The sequence below is a fragment of the Austrofundulus limnaeus genome, unplaced genomic scaffold, assembly GCF_001266775.1.
Source record: "Austrofundulus limnaeus strain Quisiro unplaced genomic scaffold, Austrofundulus_limnaeus-1.0 Scaffold21, whole genome shotgun sequence".
NCBI lineage: Eukaryota > Metazoa > Chordata > Actinopteri > Cyprinodontiformes > Rivulidae > Austrofundulus > Austrofundulus limnaeus.
Window position 1 is genome coordinate 1,643,894 of NW_013952423.1, and position 17,567 is coordinate 1,661,460.

Here is a 17,567-nt window from a genome sequence, read left to right on the forward strand (position 1 = left end):
CACACACACACACACACACACACATATATATATATATAATACACACACTACGCAAAATAAATAAATCACAATTAAATTACTTAGAAATAAACAAGGATAAACAAGGTACTGAAAGAAAATATAATAGCCATTTACAAAAATATCCTCAGAATCCAATACGTATTGTTAAAGACTTGAAGATTAAAGAAACTATCTCATTAGAGATAAATATTAAACAACAGGTTAAAAAAGGCAGTATCGGTAATTACATGTAAAGCAGTATAAGTAATGTTGATAAATACAGTGAGTTTTTTTTTTTAAAGAAATAAAACAAAAAACAAACATATCTTTGGCTTTATGACTATCTAAAGACCTCTAAATTTTTCAAAAATAATTGATTAAACTGGAAATTAAAAACTGATTTGAGCTGAAAAGTTTTGACATTCTGAATTATTTATTTTTGGCCACTTGATGGCAGCAAAAACAAACATTTTTATATTAAGTAAATAGTCATTAAAATACCATTTGCTCTGTTTCAGGACATAATTGTGATTAAAACTAACTAAAAAACTGCTTTTTGCTCAACCCATCTCCAGACCTTTACTTTGTAATCTAAATTAATGACCTTTTCAGCGATTAGGACAAATCATCCAAACATAAAACCAGATTAAACAGCAAAGGCATGTTTGTTTCATTTTTGCTATCTTTATTTCACATTTTTGTACACAATAAATACAGTCAAACATCCACTGGTGTGTAAATTTGATGATCTGCAGTTTCTGCAGAGCAGACATGAAATGTGGGCATTTTCATCACTGAAATTCAGCTTTGGACCCGACGTGAAACCAGGACCAGTAGCAGGTTAACAACAATGTCTCTGATGGACAAGAGACTTCAGGTTTATTTTTTAATACAACAGGGTAAATGCAAACTTCAAAAATAAGTTTGATGTCATTTAGATCTCAAGGAGATCAACGAGAACACAGCAGCAAGGCTGACAGATATCTCTGATCAAACTGAACTATTGTTTTAAAAGGTTTTTCTACTAATTCTAATAAAAAGAAAAAATACTAATAATTGTACAGATATCCATCTCCAAGCTCTCTGTAAACGTCTGAGTTTTCAAAAACAATATGGTCAAAAAGTCAGACTCTTAAAGACACTATGGTGGCTAATAAAGGCTAAATAACATAAGAGCTGATAAAAGTAAAGTTTTATATCAATACAGTTGGTAAACAAACTTTAAACATCAACAATACTGAAAGGGAATAAAAAGACATTTAAAAGTGCTTCACTATGACATTATAGGTTTTAAACTGGACAGCTAGCAGCTCCGATGGTTTCCTCCTTCAGGTGTTTTAAACTGCATGATGTTAGTGTAAACCGACACCGAACCAGCAGCCAATACTGGCATCGTTTGTGTCATAACAACTAAATCCGTACGTTACAAAAAAAAAAAGGACCAAAACTTGGACTAAGTCTGTGTATACTGAGTTCTTAAACTGAATCTAAACACGATGAGCAAATAAAAATAACAAGGAAAAGGCGAACAGTAAACGATAAAAGATCTGTTATCTGAACAATCACAACTAGAATTGCCACTTTTCCCTTGTTTGTGTAACCGTTTCCAGTGACGGTGCAGAGGACCAGCCTCGCCCGTGCTGGAGCTGCGGTCCCACGTGGAGCTCTGGTGTGTGGAAGTGACCTCTGCAGTGGGCCGAGCTGGTACAGTAACAACCCTCAGAGTCAATCAACATGGTTAGAGATGAGGAAGAAACACGGGAGTTTCTACGGTGTCTTTTGGAGCCGAGTCAGGCCAGTTAAAGGAACAGTTCAACTTTAAGGACTTTTATTTTCTGCAGGAAAACTGCTGAGAAACCAGGAGGTAATGAGCTTTAATAGCTACTGCATCTATTGATGCTGCTAAAAGGAACTAATTAGTCTGATGCAAACTAACAGAAACTGAAAAAAATGAATTACACTGTATGTTTAAACCCAGACAGTGGCTGGATGTTTACTGACCCTGTTAACGTCGATGGCAGGACACAGACTGGGTGAGTTTAAAGAACTGAATTTAGTGAATAATCCTCCACGGCACACCGACCTACGAGGTCTGAGCGTGGGGGTCTCTGGTGCCTCCAGGCGTCATTTCCTTTGCCAACGAGTTCTCGGCCGGTTTCACACCAGCGTGATCTCCACCTCCTCCCGAGGCTTCACCTGTCCGCGAGGATGCTGCTTCGGGGGCGGAGGAGCGGCTCGGACCTGCAGGCATCATCAAATTATTATTTATTTACAAATATTCCTGCTGCCTGTTGAGGCTATTTAAATGTATGACTGCTCGTCACTCACAGGTCTGATGGTGCCAGCTGCACTCTCTGGGTATTTAGGAGGTTGAGGGGATCCTTGAGCAGGGCCTGCGGGAGCGGGGGACAGCAGACACAGATTATAATCTGAACTGTGGTCTTTGCAGGGTCACAGAAGACCAACAGCTTACTGTGATACGGGCTCTTGTGAGGAGCCGGTGGCGGCCGGTGGTTTCCGTTGTGGTAGGAGGGAAGTCTGCCGATGGGAGAGGCGGTGGCGCTGCAGGGGCTCGACCCGGGAGAAGAGGTGGTGGGGGTCTGAAGGGGGCTGCTGTGGAGGGGCGCTGACTGGAAGGGGCTGCATTGGGAGCGGTCGCACTGCGCCGAAGACGATGGAGACGCCTTGAACACAAACAACTTTATTTTTGTAAATCTAACCGGCAGGTTTCTGGTTTCCTTTAAAGGACRTCGCCACACCTGAGCGCTGCCTTCTCTCTGCCCGTCTCCGTTCTCGCTGACCCCCGAGAGATCCTCCACCAGCACCGCAGGGAAGACGCCAACYATGCCGTTGAACTCTCCCTCCCAGAAGCCGTCGTCCTCGTGGGTTTCTCTGTTCAGGATGCGGATGATGGCGCCTTCTGGAAATGACAGCTCTTCGTCCGTTTGTCCCGCGTAGTCGTACAAGGCCTTCGCAAACGACACTGCAATACAGAGCGTCAGCRCTCCTAAAAGCTGCTTTACTTTTGTCGCATAAAGCTGATGCAGGAGGTGAAAAGCGAAAATGCTCTTCGTCAGATTTCAGTGTAACTCTCACCGCTGGAGTCTCCGTTGACTGAGCTGGTTTGGAGTTCGGTCTCGGGTTCAGTGGAGTTGCTGGAGGAATGGGATCGTGCGTCCAGAGCAGCCAGAGTCTGCAGCATGCTGAGTAAACTGTTGGAGGAGGGCAGCTGCAGGTATTTCTCTGGGACGTAACCCACCTGTCCGCTGCGGTTTCTGGCCTGGAGAGGAAGAACATTCACACAAACAGTGAAAACTGATGAGAAATGTGACCTGTCACATCGAAACCAGGATTAGGTCCAAAACTGGGATGTGGAGAAATAGTATAGGGTTTTGATTTATACGTGTGTAAAAATTGCATTTTGTCAAAATATAATCATGGTTCCTACAGTTTAAAACAAGTTCAATTTAAGACTTTTAAAGACATTTTAATGCCAAGTGAAATCAAGTTTAAGACCAATTTCACAATAAAACACAAATGACAAAATAATTAAAACTGTGGCAGAAACTCATGAATCAAACAATTTTTGGTTGAATTATTCAACTTTTGCTAATAGACCAATTGTTTTTATCCATATCTAACTGCTATTTTGTCAAATATAGCAAAAAAAAACTATTCTTGGCAGTCAGTTTTAAACTTAATTTAATTCCTTGAAATCCTCTAATGACCCAATATTTGGAGTTTTATGACCCACAGTGGGTTCTCAACCCCAGCTTGCTGTGGATGAAACCTTAAAGTGCATGTGATGTAACATTTTTGTAAGAAATATGAATGCATTTTTGGAAAGACAACACTATTAACGTTAGAAAACAAATTTCACATTGCTCAGATGGGCAGTTGTTGAGATATTTGCATGTGAAATAACAGGAAGTGGTGTCAAAAGGGAACATCTGAAGAATATTTCAAAAATAAATAAATGTAAACAAAAATAAAAAAATATAAAAACAGATTTTGAGGAAAAACGCCTTAAAATTTTGAATTTTTCCCTGGGAGCTAGCAATGTTTTTGTTTCTTTCCAACTGGGACATCTTAATTAAAAATACTATTTAAAGTTTCCTCTTTATATTGACATAAAAATGACTCAATACATTTACATAAAAATAGATTTCAGACCAAATATTAATGTATTATTGTAACCAACAAGACAAATTAGGTCATATCTCTGGATAAGCTTATGATATCTGGATGATCCAGGTATCAAAATGAAGCTTTTAAAGTCAGGAAACTGAAAATGTAATTAGGTCATTTTGACCAAATTTGACTTAATCCTTATTTCAATATGATGCGTCACATATGAGTCRTCTTTATTTCAATCTTCCAGCAGGCTTTGCAGCTCTGTACATTTTATTTAGAGGGGATGGGTCGTACCTTGACCCAGTCCTCCATGTCTCCATCGTCAATGACCTCCAGGATCTCCTGCTCCTCGATGGTTAGCTCGTCTGGCTGAGATGCCTGTWAACAATAAACAAAACTCAAGTTTGTTTGTGAGCATAAAGACAATTAAAGCTCAGCGGAGAAAAACTACATGTGTGTTCAGCTCTGGTTTCTGTGTGGCGACCTTGTAGGAGTAAAGCACTTTGCAGGTGAGCGGGTAGTTTTTCAAGGTGCTCGAGGGGCTGGAGCTGCTGTCGTCCAGCACCTCCCCGCTGTCCTCCATCTCCTCCTCATCCTCTCGCTCCAAATCTGCTGTTCCCTGAAACAAAAAAGGTTYTCACGCTGTCAGAACCGTCCAGATCTACCACACTGATACGAGGACCCGTTCTGTTTGAACACTTGAGTTCTTCAGAGTCTTACGGAGAGCGAAGGATCGTGGGTATTCAGGTTGTTCCAGCGCTCGTTCTCCAGCTCCTCCATCACCTGGTTCATCGCGCTCTTCAGCCATGTTTCCACAGCAACTCCCGCCTGCCTCAGCTGGTCCAGACGGGCCTCGGCTTTCACTTTCACCGTCTGTGATAGAAAATAAATAAAGTAACTTCTTTACTGGAAAACACAGACAAGTTTATTCACACAAACTCACAAGCAAACATTTACTGGATCAGAAGGCAAGTAAAATTTAAGACTTTTTAAGACCTAATTAATGCCACTTGAAATTAAATTTAAGACCAATTTCACAATAAACACAAATGGAAAAAACCCAGTTTAGCAAGAATTTTAGCCAAATATTTATTTTAAACAAAACAAGCTGTAAGAGGCATTCGGTCAACTATATTAAAAAATAAACGTTACCAATTATTGTAATAATTGAGACAAATTAGTCATCTTACGTACGAAGTGTTAACATTTTTAAGACCTGTAAAAGATTGATTTAAGACATTTTAAGACTAATTAAGGCCTTATATTTGGATTGATGAATTCAAGGCCTTTTAAGACTTTTTAAGGATCCGCAGGAACCCTGTAGATAATATTTACAGATAAAAAAAAAAAGAGGTTCTATTTGTTTGTGATGACATCAGTTTCATCTTTTGCCTGAAGGGAAAAAGTTCTCCTCAGACAGCACGTTAGCTTCAGAGGCAACGTTTCATCCTTCTGACCAGCAGGTGGCGAACTGAAGCCACTTCAACCGTAGGTGGGTTTCACGTTACTTCACCTCGGCCCGCCGAAGGCTCCGTCTCGCCACCTCCATCTTGGTCTCGAGGTCGCTGCTGTTCTGCTCCAACGCCTCCTGACTCCCGTACTCCTCCAAGGCCTGAAATCAAAAACACAAACAAACACTTACAGAATGTAAACAAAGACACACAGAGTGGACTGAAACTGTCCAAAAAACAAGTCAACATCTGAAGACAGGTTCCCTGGAAACAGATTATTTTCTGTTTTACTGGAAACATTAACCTTGACTTCTTTATGGAAGCATTGTTTCCTGCATCACAGTTAATCTTTATCAAGCACTGCGGTGGTGTTTTATCATCACAGATGGAAATTATGATTAACAGATTATAACCTTATATATAATCTGACAACTTCCAAATGACTCATGACATCAGGGTTACTTCTTTTTAAAAACGTACACAGTGCTATTTTACAAGCTGCAAATGTAAAACAGTTTTAGACCAAGTCTAAAAACAAACATTTAAACAAAGTTTCATCACGAGAAGGCAGAATTATTATTWTTTTATTTGTTTTTTACCTTTTGTGTGTGGATGATGCTCTTATACTCTCGGGCCACACGGCTCGCCCACTTCCTCGCCTCCTTGTCCAAGTTGTGCTCTTCTGCTGTCCCACTTTCCCTCTGCAGCTGCATCACCTGCAACAAAGACAAAAAGCAACGAAAGGTGTGTCAACGTGCTGAACCGAGGGAAGCACTGGGTGTAAGGAGTTCGTGTGCAGGGAAAGAGAGAAATCTGACAGCTCTTCAAAGACTTTAACCTCTYAAGCCCCAAGGGGTTTTCTTAAAGTTTTTGCTCAAAATACCATGCCAAAATGTAACTGAGTGTATCTCAGCATTTATAAACTCTACTTTAATAATGTTGGTATCAAAAATAAAGCTAACACCTGGGAGATTTTATCAGAAGTGTAAATATTAAAACAGCTGCTGTGGTTTTAGAGATATTGGGGATGGAACTTTTTTTTTCACTCTTATCTGAATATTTTTTTCATTAGACAGTATATAACCCATTTAAAATCATAATGAATCAGGCTAAAAACTCTTGGAAACCATAAATCCACTTGTGGACATTACTTGTGCAAAGATTCATGCTGCTGAAATTAACTAGAGGAAAGTTACAGAGGTTTTAGTAAAGAAATAATTTGGTGTTTTGTCATTCTGCACAGGACAGACCATGATGGTACCATTAATAAATGTTAAGAAAACTGAAGTTTTTACATCTAAAAGTTATTTATTTTTTCTTACCTGCCTGAAAAGACTTGTTATTGAATGTTTGTTCTTTTTAAAAWTTATTCAAACTTTATTTGTCACCATATATATTATATAAAATAATGAGAAATTATATTTGACTTCAGTTGGATCATATTCACTGAAAATCAAGTGAAAAAAACTTTCAACCCACTTTAGAACATATTTAGGTATCTACTTTGACTTGCTTTAAAAATAATGTCAAAAACTTTTCCTTTACAGATTTGCTTGAATGTATTTACAGATTTGCAATGATGACATTTTGTACAGTTTGTTTACTTTCTGATTCAACTACTTGTCATTTGAATTGTTCAGTGAATGTAAAAATAGTTTTCATGACCTTTTAGTCAAGTTTCTTAGGTTTCTTTCAATACCGAACATGTCCAGGTTCACTGAAGTTAGAAGTGAAAAGAAATATGAAACAGAAAAAAACTGTTTTGGCTCAAAAGGTTAATCAATTTTCTGTTCGTTACAAAGTTAAACCTGATAAAATAAAGTTTTAATCCACAAGAGGGCGCTGCTGCAAACTTCTTAAAATTTGTTACGAAGTTCAACCTGAAGCTGACTGTGYGGAAAACAAAGCGAGTTAAAGCAGAAAATTACAAATATATGTGTTAACTTTTAATATTAAAAAATGAGTCAGCATATTTAGGATTTTAAGCTGCAACAGAAGTTTAATAAATTTAGTCCTAAATTAGTTTAACTAGCTTCCACGTGACCTCAGAGTTGTGTCTTTGAGGCCGTGGGGGTGGAGGGCCGGAGTGGCTGAGGTCAGCGCCCTCCAGGTGAAGTCCACTCACAAAGCTTCCTTTTCACAGACGGCCCGGCCTGCCTCCCAGTCCAGCTTCACTCCGGACCGGATCCCTCMGTCTGGTGCGAGCGGCGTGTCAGAGGGGAGGGAGGCTCTCAGCCGCTCGTGTTTTCTTTAGGAACAGGCTGCAGCTTGTTTGACTTCCAATCAAAACAACGCCGGCGTTTGCAGTTTGAACAAATTGTCCAGTGTTGTCCGGCGGGGCAGAGGGGAGGAGGACCGGACCCTGAAGCATTGGATCCGCCTTCTGGACCATTTATAAATCAACGTTTGAACAGCAGGTTCGTCTCAGAGGCTGATCGTAAAATGTTTCTGGACTGAATTTAGAACCTGTTTGCTTAAAAAACTAACCCAATAATAACCTAGACAGAGAAAAATAATTAAAATAGATTCTAGACCACACTTAAATTTAAAACCAGGAAGTCAACTATTTTTTTCTTCAGTAGAGTTCTGTGTTTAAAGTCTGTACCAAGTAAGAAAAACAAAACTTCTAAGTATTTATAAAATTTGTCAAGACTTAAAACTATTATTAAAGGAATAACATACAGTGTAAGATGCTACCAAAAAAATGTTAGCTTTACTAACCACTAATTCACTAAACAAGAATCTTTAGCTCCGCAAACATTTAGCAACTAAAGTTTACAAAGTTTGTGGAAGCTAACGCTAACAGCTAAGACGACTGTCACTCAAACCTGTTCTCAGTTTTCTATTGGCTTAATCTGACGGTGGGTGGGATCATTTGTGGCAAATCGGAAAAATATAGCTGTTTAACTTGTGATACTTCGAATTGAACCCTTTCAGAATAAAAGCATTTGTTAGTTTTTATTTTCATAAATACCATTTGAAGTTATTTAGACAAAAAATACTTTATCATATTTTATATGTAGTCAGTTTTTGCATTCATCATTTAAATATGGTTAAAAGTTATTTTATTTCTTTTTGACACTCGGGTTGAAGTTTAGCTGCTAAAGATGCTACCTGCTAACACACGGTGTTGGATACGTCCAGTGCTGCTTGTAAGAGGGAACAGCCTTTAGTTAATTTGGGATGAATGCGTGACACTTGCAAATTTTTTAGCAGACTTAAAGATCTTGGAACCTAATTCAGTGGAAGCTAATCGGTCCACTAACGGTTTCCGATGTTATCCAAAAAGCTAATCCGCTAATGAAAAGCTAGTTCCGCTATTAGCAAGTTAGCAGATTTGTGTCAACTCCTGCAGCTCAGTAACATTTAAACTGAGGTTTTCTTTTCTACTGCCGGATGAAACAGGTGAAATAACACCTGCTTACTTTGTAATACCTGTGATTATTGTGCAGGGGACAAACGTAAATAAAGATTTAAAGGTTTAATTGATGATTATGCTGTAATGTTCCATGCTTTACAAAAACAGCCAGGCTTGTTCTGCAGGTCTTTTGTTTTTGAGATTTATTCAACTAATTCATAATTAAACTTTCATGGTGACCTGAACATGATTGTAGAGGAAATATAAAATGATTTTTCTGTGGAACAGCAAAGTCGGACAGGATTCATCAGAAAGAGTTATCACTTCAACAACAGCTTGAACAAACATCTGTCTGTGGTCTGATTGTTTTTCATCTAACGGCTTCCAGCTGCTGAATCTACAAACATCTGTTTACAAAAAGGAATTCAAACACAATTTTTCTTTTTTTTATGTCTGTTTAACATCTGTAACACAGGACCAGTTTCACTCCTGTTGTCTGTTTGGAGCCAGAAAATTAGAGTGTTATCGTTGAAAGCACTTATTATAAACAGTCGCGTAGTTACAGTGTAATTACATTATTTGTCATTTTGAAGAACTTTTCTTTACCGTTTAAATCGCTCAACGGCTCAGTTCTATCTGAATTTCATGATTTTATTATGTTTTAATACATTTCTTATTATGGTGGCACATCGACTGAACTGTTGGAGTTTGAACAAGCAACAGCAGCTGTCCTCAGTGAAAAAACTACCCAGTGTTTATATCGAAAAAATAWTAAACATCACTCAGATTTTACCGTTTCATAATTACAATTATTAACTTCACCACTTGTGTTTGAAAAAAAAGAAAACAAATATTTTTCATTTCTGAATATTTTCAGCTGCTCCTAATCATTCGTCTTTGAACACAACACAGCATTGACTTTTAGTATCAAGTTTTAAAAGTCAAATGAAATGCAACATGACCATCGAAACTGCATTCACTTTGAAAAACATTGAATATGTACAGTATCTGATTTAGTATCATGTTTGAAAAATGATATGAACATAGCCTGAAACAATAATTCAGTTTCTCTCTAAAATTATGCTTACTTAAAAAAAAAAAAAAAAAAAAAACAGACCTTATTCCAAAGGGGAATACTATATAAAGTGCAGTTTTACTGATTAAAAAAATTAAATAAAAATCTGATTACATAAAATAAATATGCTGTTGAGAATGATCAGATCAGCTCAAGCAGCTTTAGCATCAAATAGTTTTAATCTGAATCGATGACTAACAGTCAGGAACAATGAAAGTTGAGCGTTTTACCGTATCTGAGTCGACAGGATGGTACAGGAAACCTGACGGCTGCTGAAACATGAGGTTCTTCTGCACAAACGTCTGCTGGTGAAACTCCTGGAGGACCTGCAGGTGGATTTAAAATGAAAATAGCTAGTTTGCACAAAAATTTAACCTCATTCAACAACTTCAGATACACTTTAAACTAAACTTTTATTAGATGACGCAGAAGATTTATGAAGCTTACATTTTATCAAATTATGTTTCACGAAATTATTTTGTCACAAGAAGCACATGGTGAAACAGGAGCTACACTCACTGCTTCCCTTTCTAAACATTAGTTCATGTTCTGACTGGAGCAGAAACAAAAAGTCTCTTTGAGTCCAGAAAAGGAAGATGAGCTACTGAATGAACCCTGAGAGGCAGAGGCCAACATGAAACACGTAACTGAGCAGCTCTGAGTAACACAAACCGTTCAATTAATTAATAAATTAAAGAAGATGAGAGAACAACACACAAACTTAGAGTAACTTTGCTTTCTGGAAATAATTTAAGAGTATATTTTTGCACAAATAATAATCCTCTGCAGCTTTAATATGGATAAAAAATAAACCAAACTAAAATTTAAATATAGTAAATTATTCATCTAATGTCTAATTTAACCAGAAACATTCAATAAAAACTGAATTTACATTACCAACACTGTTATAAGGTTSTAGTTACAGTATAGTTGTTTAAACAACCTGATGGTGGAGCAGAAGGACTCAGTCCTGGTCTTTGGACTCACCCCGTTGGAGCAGCTCAGGATCTGGTTGAAGGTGTTGTGGGCGGCCTGTTGCGTCTCCAGCTCGGTCTGACAAAGTGAAACCAGGTAATCTTTGACCTGCTCGTGGATTCTGCCGTCTAAGGTCTGGAGACGTGAGAGGAAATTTTGTTTTTAACAACACAGAACAGGATTAGCCCCGCCCCCTCTGGACTCGTGTCCTCACCTTGATGCAGTCCACCAGGTCTGTGGTGTAGTACCGCTGCAGGTGAGCGTTAGYAGCTGCCAGGGTCAGAAGGTAGTCGTTCCTGGCGTGGGTTGCTTTGGAGTTGCACTCGCTCCTCTTGGCTTTCAGCTGGAATTAAACAGTTAAACTCAGTTTGATGACTAAACGCTGCAAAAGTACATATCAGGTATTTTAATAATACCTTTAACGTGGCTCTGTGGAGACTTGACCTCGACTGGAAGAGACTTAGTTTTGACCTGAAAAATAAAACACACTGAGTATACTATATTATAAACAGAAAAACTACTTTTAAAACTGAACTTTTTTGAGCCACTATTTTAGTTTATTCATTTCATTTAAAACAAACAAAATACATAAAAAAGAAGGAAAAAGTAATAATGATAATAAAATGAAATAAAATAAAATGAAAGGTAGCAGAAGAAGAAAATATCTTATAATATTTGCCCCCATTTTCAAAAATAATATTAAATTCAACAATAATAATCAAATAATGGTTTAAATCAGTATATTGTCAATAAATCTTCAATTAACAAAATAAGACTCCTTTTTCGAGCAACAATTCACATTAATAATAACTTTTGTGCAATGTTAATTATAGTTTTAAACAACTACCTGAAAATTAAGTTTTTTAGTTTATAATTATGAACATTATCAACAAAAATGGTTTTAACAATCGTTTCAGTTTTGCTTCAAACATCAGGACTGAAAACAAAGATGTCCACAAACAACGGTCCCATTTAAATAAAGGAAATATTGTTCCATTCTTGTGCTTTAAGCTGGTGAATCACTGACAAATAAGTCAAGTGGAAATAAACTTTTACACAACTTTACTCTTTGGACAAAGTTAACTAAAGTTAGCAGGCTTCAGTCATTAAAGGGTGAAATAATTCATGGTTACAGTTATTTGTTTGGAAATGGTCTAAACCTTTATGTTTTTGCTCTGTTAATAAACATGTTTATTGGATTAGAAGAATCAGGCTGATAGTTTCCTTCTTAATTTATATGAAAACAGTAAAAAATACTCATTTGTTTTGATTTATTATGTCCTTATACATGATGCTGTATCAGGACAGCACATGTGTCATATTAATTATGAACCTTACTGACAGAAAGAGGATTATCACTTGTTGTTTTTCCATCTTATTCGTCAAAATAAAAGGAATATAAAGAGCTGAGGCTCAGATTTTACCCACGATTCCCTGCTGGGTAAAGTCTGCATCAGCCTTCAGGGCTGTTTGGCACAGAACTCTGTAACATGTCCCGACCCGAGTCACCGTCAAACATGTTTGAGTTTCCCCGAGTCCAAACTGGACGTAATCTGGTCATGTGAACTGATCGCTGACTCGACTGCAGACGTGGATAAAAAAAAGCGAGGGAGGAATACAGGAAACGGCGTCAGAAGAGCAAACAGCTGCCCAGATAACAGCAGCGGCGTCCATGTTTGTTTAACCTTCAAACTGTCACCTTCGTGGGAGTTTACCTCATCTGAAAAACATCTGAAACCAGTCTGTTGGTGTTTACTCCACATACTGCAGTGTGTCACTGCCTAATGAAATACTGCTTGTGAAACTCCAAAWATAACATGTTTTTATGTTAAAGTTAGTGCAGCTTTTAATCCTTTCTGAAAGCAGCTCTTCAAAAGCTCTGCCCCTGCTCTGTACAAACTTTCCTGATGGGCAGAAAAATGTCTGAAATGTGGCGAGACGAGGTGCCAGCTGTTAACGCTGTGCCAGGACAAAGAGTGGAGGGGCGGCTGGTTCCAGCGAGCCAGAAAGTCTGAGTGAACGTTCTCATGAAGCGTCGCTTTCTCCCTCTTCTTTTTAAAAAAAAAACAGTAAAGCTCATTATTATCTGTCCTTACATAAAGCTAAATTTATTTATGCAACTCTGATGAAGATGAAAGCTAAATTATTTATTTGTTGAACACAAGAGAGCCACGCTGGAGCCCAATATTTAAATAAAAAATAATCATCCCTACATCTCTAAAAATGGTGACTAATAACAAATAAAATAAAAGTGAAATTCTAATTTTGACTTTTTCGCCCTCCTTCAGGATGGCAGCTTCATCTCTTAAGACACTACGACATTTTAGACAAATTATGAAATGTTTTTTTTTCCCACTAAACTAATAAAAGTTAGATATTTGATCAATTTGTTTGCATTACAGATTGTAGCTTCCAGCTAATTTGACAGAGAGTCAAAGCATTTGTCTTAAATTATTCAGTTTATTGACACTAAATGTAAATTTATTCAACATTTTATGAATTTAAATCAGATGTCCATCCTTGTTTTAATATTTCATCTCGAAACTTTACTGGGAACTTACATTTAAAGGTGCTTTTTATGCACAACTGATTCTGATAAAACCAAAACAAAGAACAACGTCCCCTCCCGCCTCTGGCTGCAGACATTCAGACAGCCTGATCTGAATCCCTCAGAGGTAGTGGAGTTGTTTGGGTCGTACTTGGTTTCGAGGTCGGTCTTCTCTCGGACAGCCTGGGCCATGGTCTCGGCCTCCTGGTATTTCTTCCTGCTCTTGGTCAGCTCCTTCACCGAGTCCTGCAGCTCAGCCTGGATGGCCGTCAGCTGCTCGATGCACTGGAGGCGAACACAGAAATTCATGCAAATTAACATTCAAATGTCTTTAAACCGCGTCGATGTGAGATATGATGACGTTCGGGAAATAAAACAGAACCGTTTGAAGGTGGAGGAGCAAACAAGAGCTGCTCTGTAGGGTGAGAGCTGACGAGCAGCTCTAATGTTTCTGACTGAACCATCAGGACACAAGCTGAATTATAACCACTGACCTCATAGCTCCTAATGACATGAAGGACTTCACAAACATTATGTAAAGTCTTTATAAAATAATGCTATAGTATAAACCTCCCCTGGTTCATGAGGAAATGTTGATTCTTAAACTTTACATGAAGTAAAGCTTCACTTTACTCTGAATTCTAATTAAACTGCATTTTGGTTCTGACTTTAACCATAATTAACACCTCATTAACCCTCTCTTCCACTTTTTTTACTATCTGTGGTTCTTTTCAATTCGCTGCAGCACATCATAAACAACATATAAAATAAATCAAGGCTACATCAAGACAAAGACTTGTCTGTCTGACAACAGATCATCAGGAGAATAAAAGACTACGTGAGGATTCTGTGGGTGTGTTCGCTGTGACCTGTTGTGGTAAAGCTATAAAAACCACTTTGTTCCTGCTGGGTGGATGAAAAAAAGGAAACAGCCGGCCGCRGCGTGATCATTGTCTCTCTTCTTTCATTACCAAAGATGACACAAAGTGAAATCACAAACGTGAGGGAGAGGCTGGTGTGTGAAAAGGTTTGGAAGTCTGGGTTTTATGGGATGCTTCTGCACCAGACGTGTTCAGTCTACAATAAACTAAAACAATCAGCTGAAGAGTGTGATTCTGTTCTAACCTTCTGTCTACAGGTCTAAAATATTCAGACTAACTTCTGTAAAGGATGAAGACGCAAACCTCAGATTGCAACAGGAGCGATGTGAACACAGTTTAAAGAACAGAAGTGACAGAATTTAAAGGGGAAGGAAGCAGAAGTACCTTCCTGAGTTGCTGCTCCTTCTGCAATCGGGCTGTCTTTGCCGGGTCTGCCACCTGGACTTTATAGTTCTCACAGGCACCGACTCTGAACTGGGTGGCCTGGACTGTACCCTCCAAATACGCCCTCCACACACAGAACATGTTTCTGAAAAAGACACACACGTCTTTGAAGAGGACTTTTATACTCATTATTATGATCAAATGATCAGTCTTTAAACTATGAAACCATAAAACATTTGGACAAAAAACAGAAAAACAACTTTTTAATCATTTTTTTTTCTCAATGACTCATCTCAAGCACACAATCAGCTTGCTGCAACAAAACATGCAGAAAATCTTAAAGCCAACGAGATAAAGAAAATATTGAAAAAGCGTGACGTTTGTTATTTTCAGTAATGACCTCATTTCTAAAGAAAGAAAAGGAATGATGGTCAGATAATGTTGGAAAACCCCTCGTCTACAAACCTTGAGTCAGAAAATGACATTTTATTAATTTATTTTCCTTATCTGAAGAAACATTTGGATCCGTCAGCAAAAGCTGCCCTAAAACATACCAAACAATCCAAACATTTCTTCTGTGTCTCTTCCTGTTGGTTTAAAGTTCCTGAATCAAAAATCCTCAACAAAGCAGCTCTTCTTCAGTCAAAATCATATTTCTTAAACCGCCTGAGTCTGGATGAGGAAAGACCCAACGGGTGCCGTGGATTTCCCCTGGTTCAAATGAAGAACAGCACGACTCTAATGTTCACAGACAGAAAAAACTTGATTTAAATTTTAAATTCAGAGCTCAGCCATGTGTGGACTCATTTAACAAAATATTTATAAAACACAATGAGTTTTAAATTAACCTGCCGCGTCTTGGAGCAGCTGTTATTAAAGACTGAACGAACAGCAATAAAAACGTTTAGTACAAAGTGTATTAAACTTAGAGAAGTAAAAACAGACGARTAAACAAGAAAAAAAATATTATAGTTACAAAACAGTCCAAACAAGTTTTCTTACCTGTGATCTGCTGGTTTCTCTGCCACACTTTCTGGCCAATCCCTCTTCAGATACTGATTTGCCAACTTCTGTAGTGCCTGAGAGAAAGTAGGAGGGAGAAAAATGTGGGAATAAGCTTCTATTTTTGACACAGGATACTTTTAATGTCTCAGCTTCAAAAACAAAATGACTGTGGTCTTCTGGAACCTTATGAGACAAAAAACTCAAACCAAGACAAGGAGAACAACAAAAACTAGAGCATTAAATGAAATAAAAATGAGTTTAGTCGGGTTATGGTCTAAAACTTTTGTCTGACTATTTTTAGAGGAAAAATTAACATGATCTGCAGCGTTTGAAACCCAAACAGAACAGACAGCAGCAGAAAACTGTTTGTCGAGGTATGTGAGAGATTTAATGACGACGGAGAGAAAGTGTGAAACTATCTCTGAACGCAGCAAAGAAAATCCCTTTGTACCACAATAAATCAAACAATAACACGTCAGAGAAATGTTCTTATTGGAGAGAATGCAGTTCGAGGAATGACTTGTACTTTGGTTTATAAACTTATGACGTCTCTGCCTCTGATGTTTACTTTGACCTTTTGATGCTTTTTGCAGATTGGGCTAAAAAAGAGTTAACAAAGAGTTCAAGTCTTTTCACATCAGTGAAGTTAGACTAATTCTACAAAAATCAAATCATATGTTCTTCTTATTAACTTAATTTGTTTTATTTTTGTTAAAACTGAGTATTGAAGTTTGGGTGAAAGCATGTAAAACCATCACATCCTATTTTTATTATACAAAAAGAGCTGTAAGAATTATCCCTAGAAAACATTACAGTCACCCAACAAATACATTATTTCATTTGTAATTATTGAAAATATTGAAATTTTATATTGTGGTTGGTTATAATTTCTTACAGTTCACGTATAAGGCTTGCAAAAATATATAATCTTTAATCGTTCAATCAAAATTTGATAAAAGAAAAAGTTATAATCTTAAGGGAATGGAGATTTTTGTAAAAGAGTACATCAATTCAAAGTGTGGAATAATCTTAAAACTGTCAAAACAACAAGTGTTTGAGAAAATGATAAAGGTGAGTTTGTGGAAGATAGGATTCTGGGTTGATTTGACTTGTTTAAGAAAGATTTCATTTTGTTTTGTATATTATTGTTGTTTGACTTTAATTTTGTGGAAAGGGGACAAAAATAAGATATTTTCTTCTTTCATTTATAACTGCTTGTTTTGTTTTTATTGTATTCCTTTTTTAAATGAATAAATAATGTGTATTAATGTGTAAATAACCACTTTAAAGGGATCCATGATTAGTTACATTAAACTTTATTTGATAAACATATATTTTAACAGTAAAATAAAGACTAAAAATACTGTAGGCTGTTCATTTTGTAAATATTTAAAATACTGTATGTTTTAACACGTACTGAGCCATTTTATTTATTTATTTTAAAGCATTCTGGGTAAATGATGATGTTGATAGGTCATCGGTGCGAGGATGTGAGCGAGCTAAATCCACCCTGAAGGTTAATCTTGGAAGAAGAACTGCACCATCCATATTTTCAGTTGCAGGCTGAGTTATTTTTGTGTTCTCCTCTCTGTCATGTGGATGGAGGACCTCAGTGACGAGAGAATGTGTAGCGCTGAGCTAATACATATGTGTGATGATAGCGTCGGGGCTAAAGCTAACAGGCTAAGCTGAGGTTCTTCTTCCATGAAGCAGCTCTGTTGTCCTCCATCCATATTTTCAGTTCCAGGCTGAGTCA

At 37.5% G+C, this 17,567-nt stretch overlaps 1 protein-coding gene across 1 annotated transcript in view; it reads right to left on the minus strand.

Annotated features, from left to right (window-relative positions):
* Nucleotides 1–660: 660 nt before the first annotated feature.
* Nucleotides 661–17,567, minus strand: part of LOC106514635 (F-BAR and double SH3 domains protein 2) — a 25,727-nt gene continuing 8,820 nt past the window's right edge. Inside the window, exons 4-20 of the mRNA XM_014004015.1 lie at nucleotides 15,809–15,885; nucleotides 14,807–14,951; nucleotides 13,693–13,826; nucleotides 11,410–11,464; nucleotides 11,208–11,336; nucleotides 11,006–11,128; nucleotides 10,249–10,344; nucleotides 6,185–6,301; nucleotides 5,648–5,746; nucleotides 4,855–5,007; nucleotides 4,619–4,753; nucleotides 4,429–4,512; nucleotides 3,097–3,280; nucleotides 2,760–2,983; nucleotides 2,474–2,684; nucleotides 2,329–2,393; nucleotides 661–2,241 (exon numbers count right to left, since the gene is read on the minus strand). Of these exons, the coding sequence (XP_013859469.1) occupies nucleotides 2,158–2,241; nucleotides 2,329–2,393; nucleotides 2,474–2,684; nucleotides 2,760–2,983; nucleotides 3,097–3,280; nucleotides 4,429–4,512; nucleotides 4,619–4,753; nucleotides 4,855–5,007; nucleotides 5,648–5,746; nucleotides 6,185–6,301; nucleotides 10,249–10,344; nucleotides 11,006–11,128; nucleotides 11,208–11,336; nucleotides 11,410–11,464; nucleotides 13,693–13,826; nucleotides 14,807–14,951; nucleotides 15,809–15,885 (2,115 nt within the window). The 3' untranslated portion in view covers nucleotides 661–2,157. The remainder of the gene's footprint in view (nucleotides 2,242–2,328; nucleotides 2,394–2,473; nucleotides 2,685–2,759; nucleotides 2,984–3,096; nucleotides 3,281–4,428; nucleotides 4,513–4,618; nucleotides 4,754–4,854; nucleotides 5,008–5,647; nucleotides 5,747–6,184; nucleotides 6,302–10,248; nucleotides 10,345–11,005; nucleotides 11,129–11,207; nucleotides 11,337–11,409; nucleotides 11,465–13,692; nucleotides 13,827–14,806; nucleotides 14,952–15,808; nucleotides 15,886–17,567) is intronic.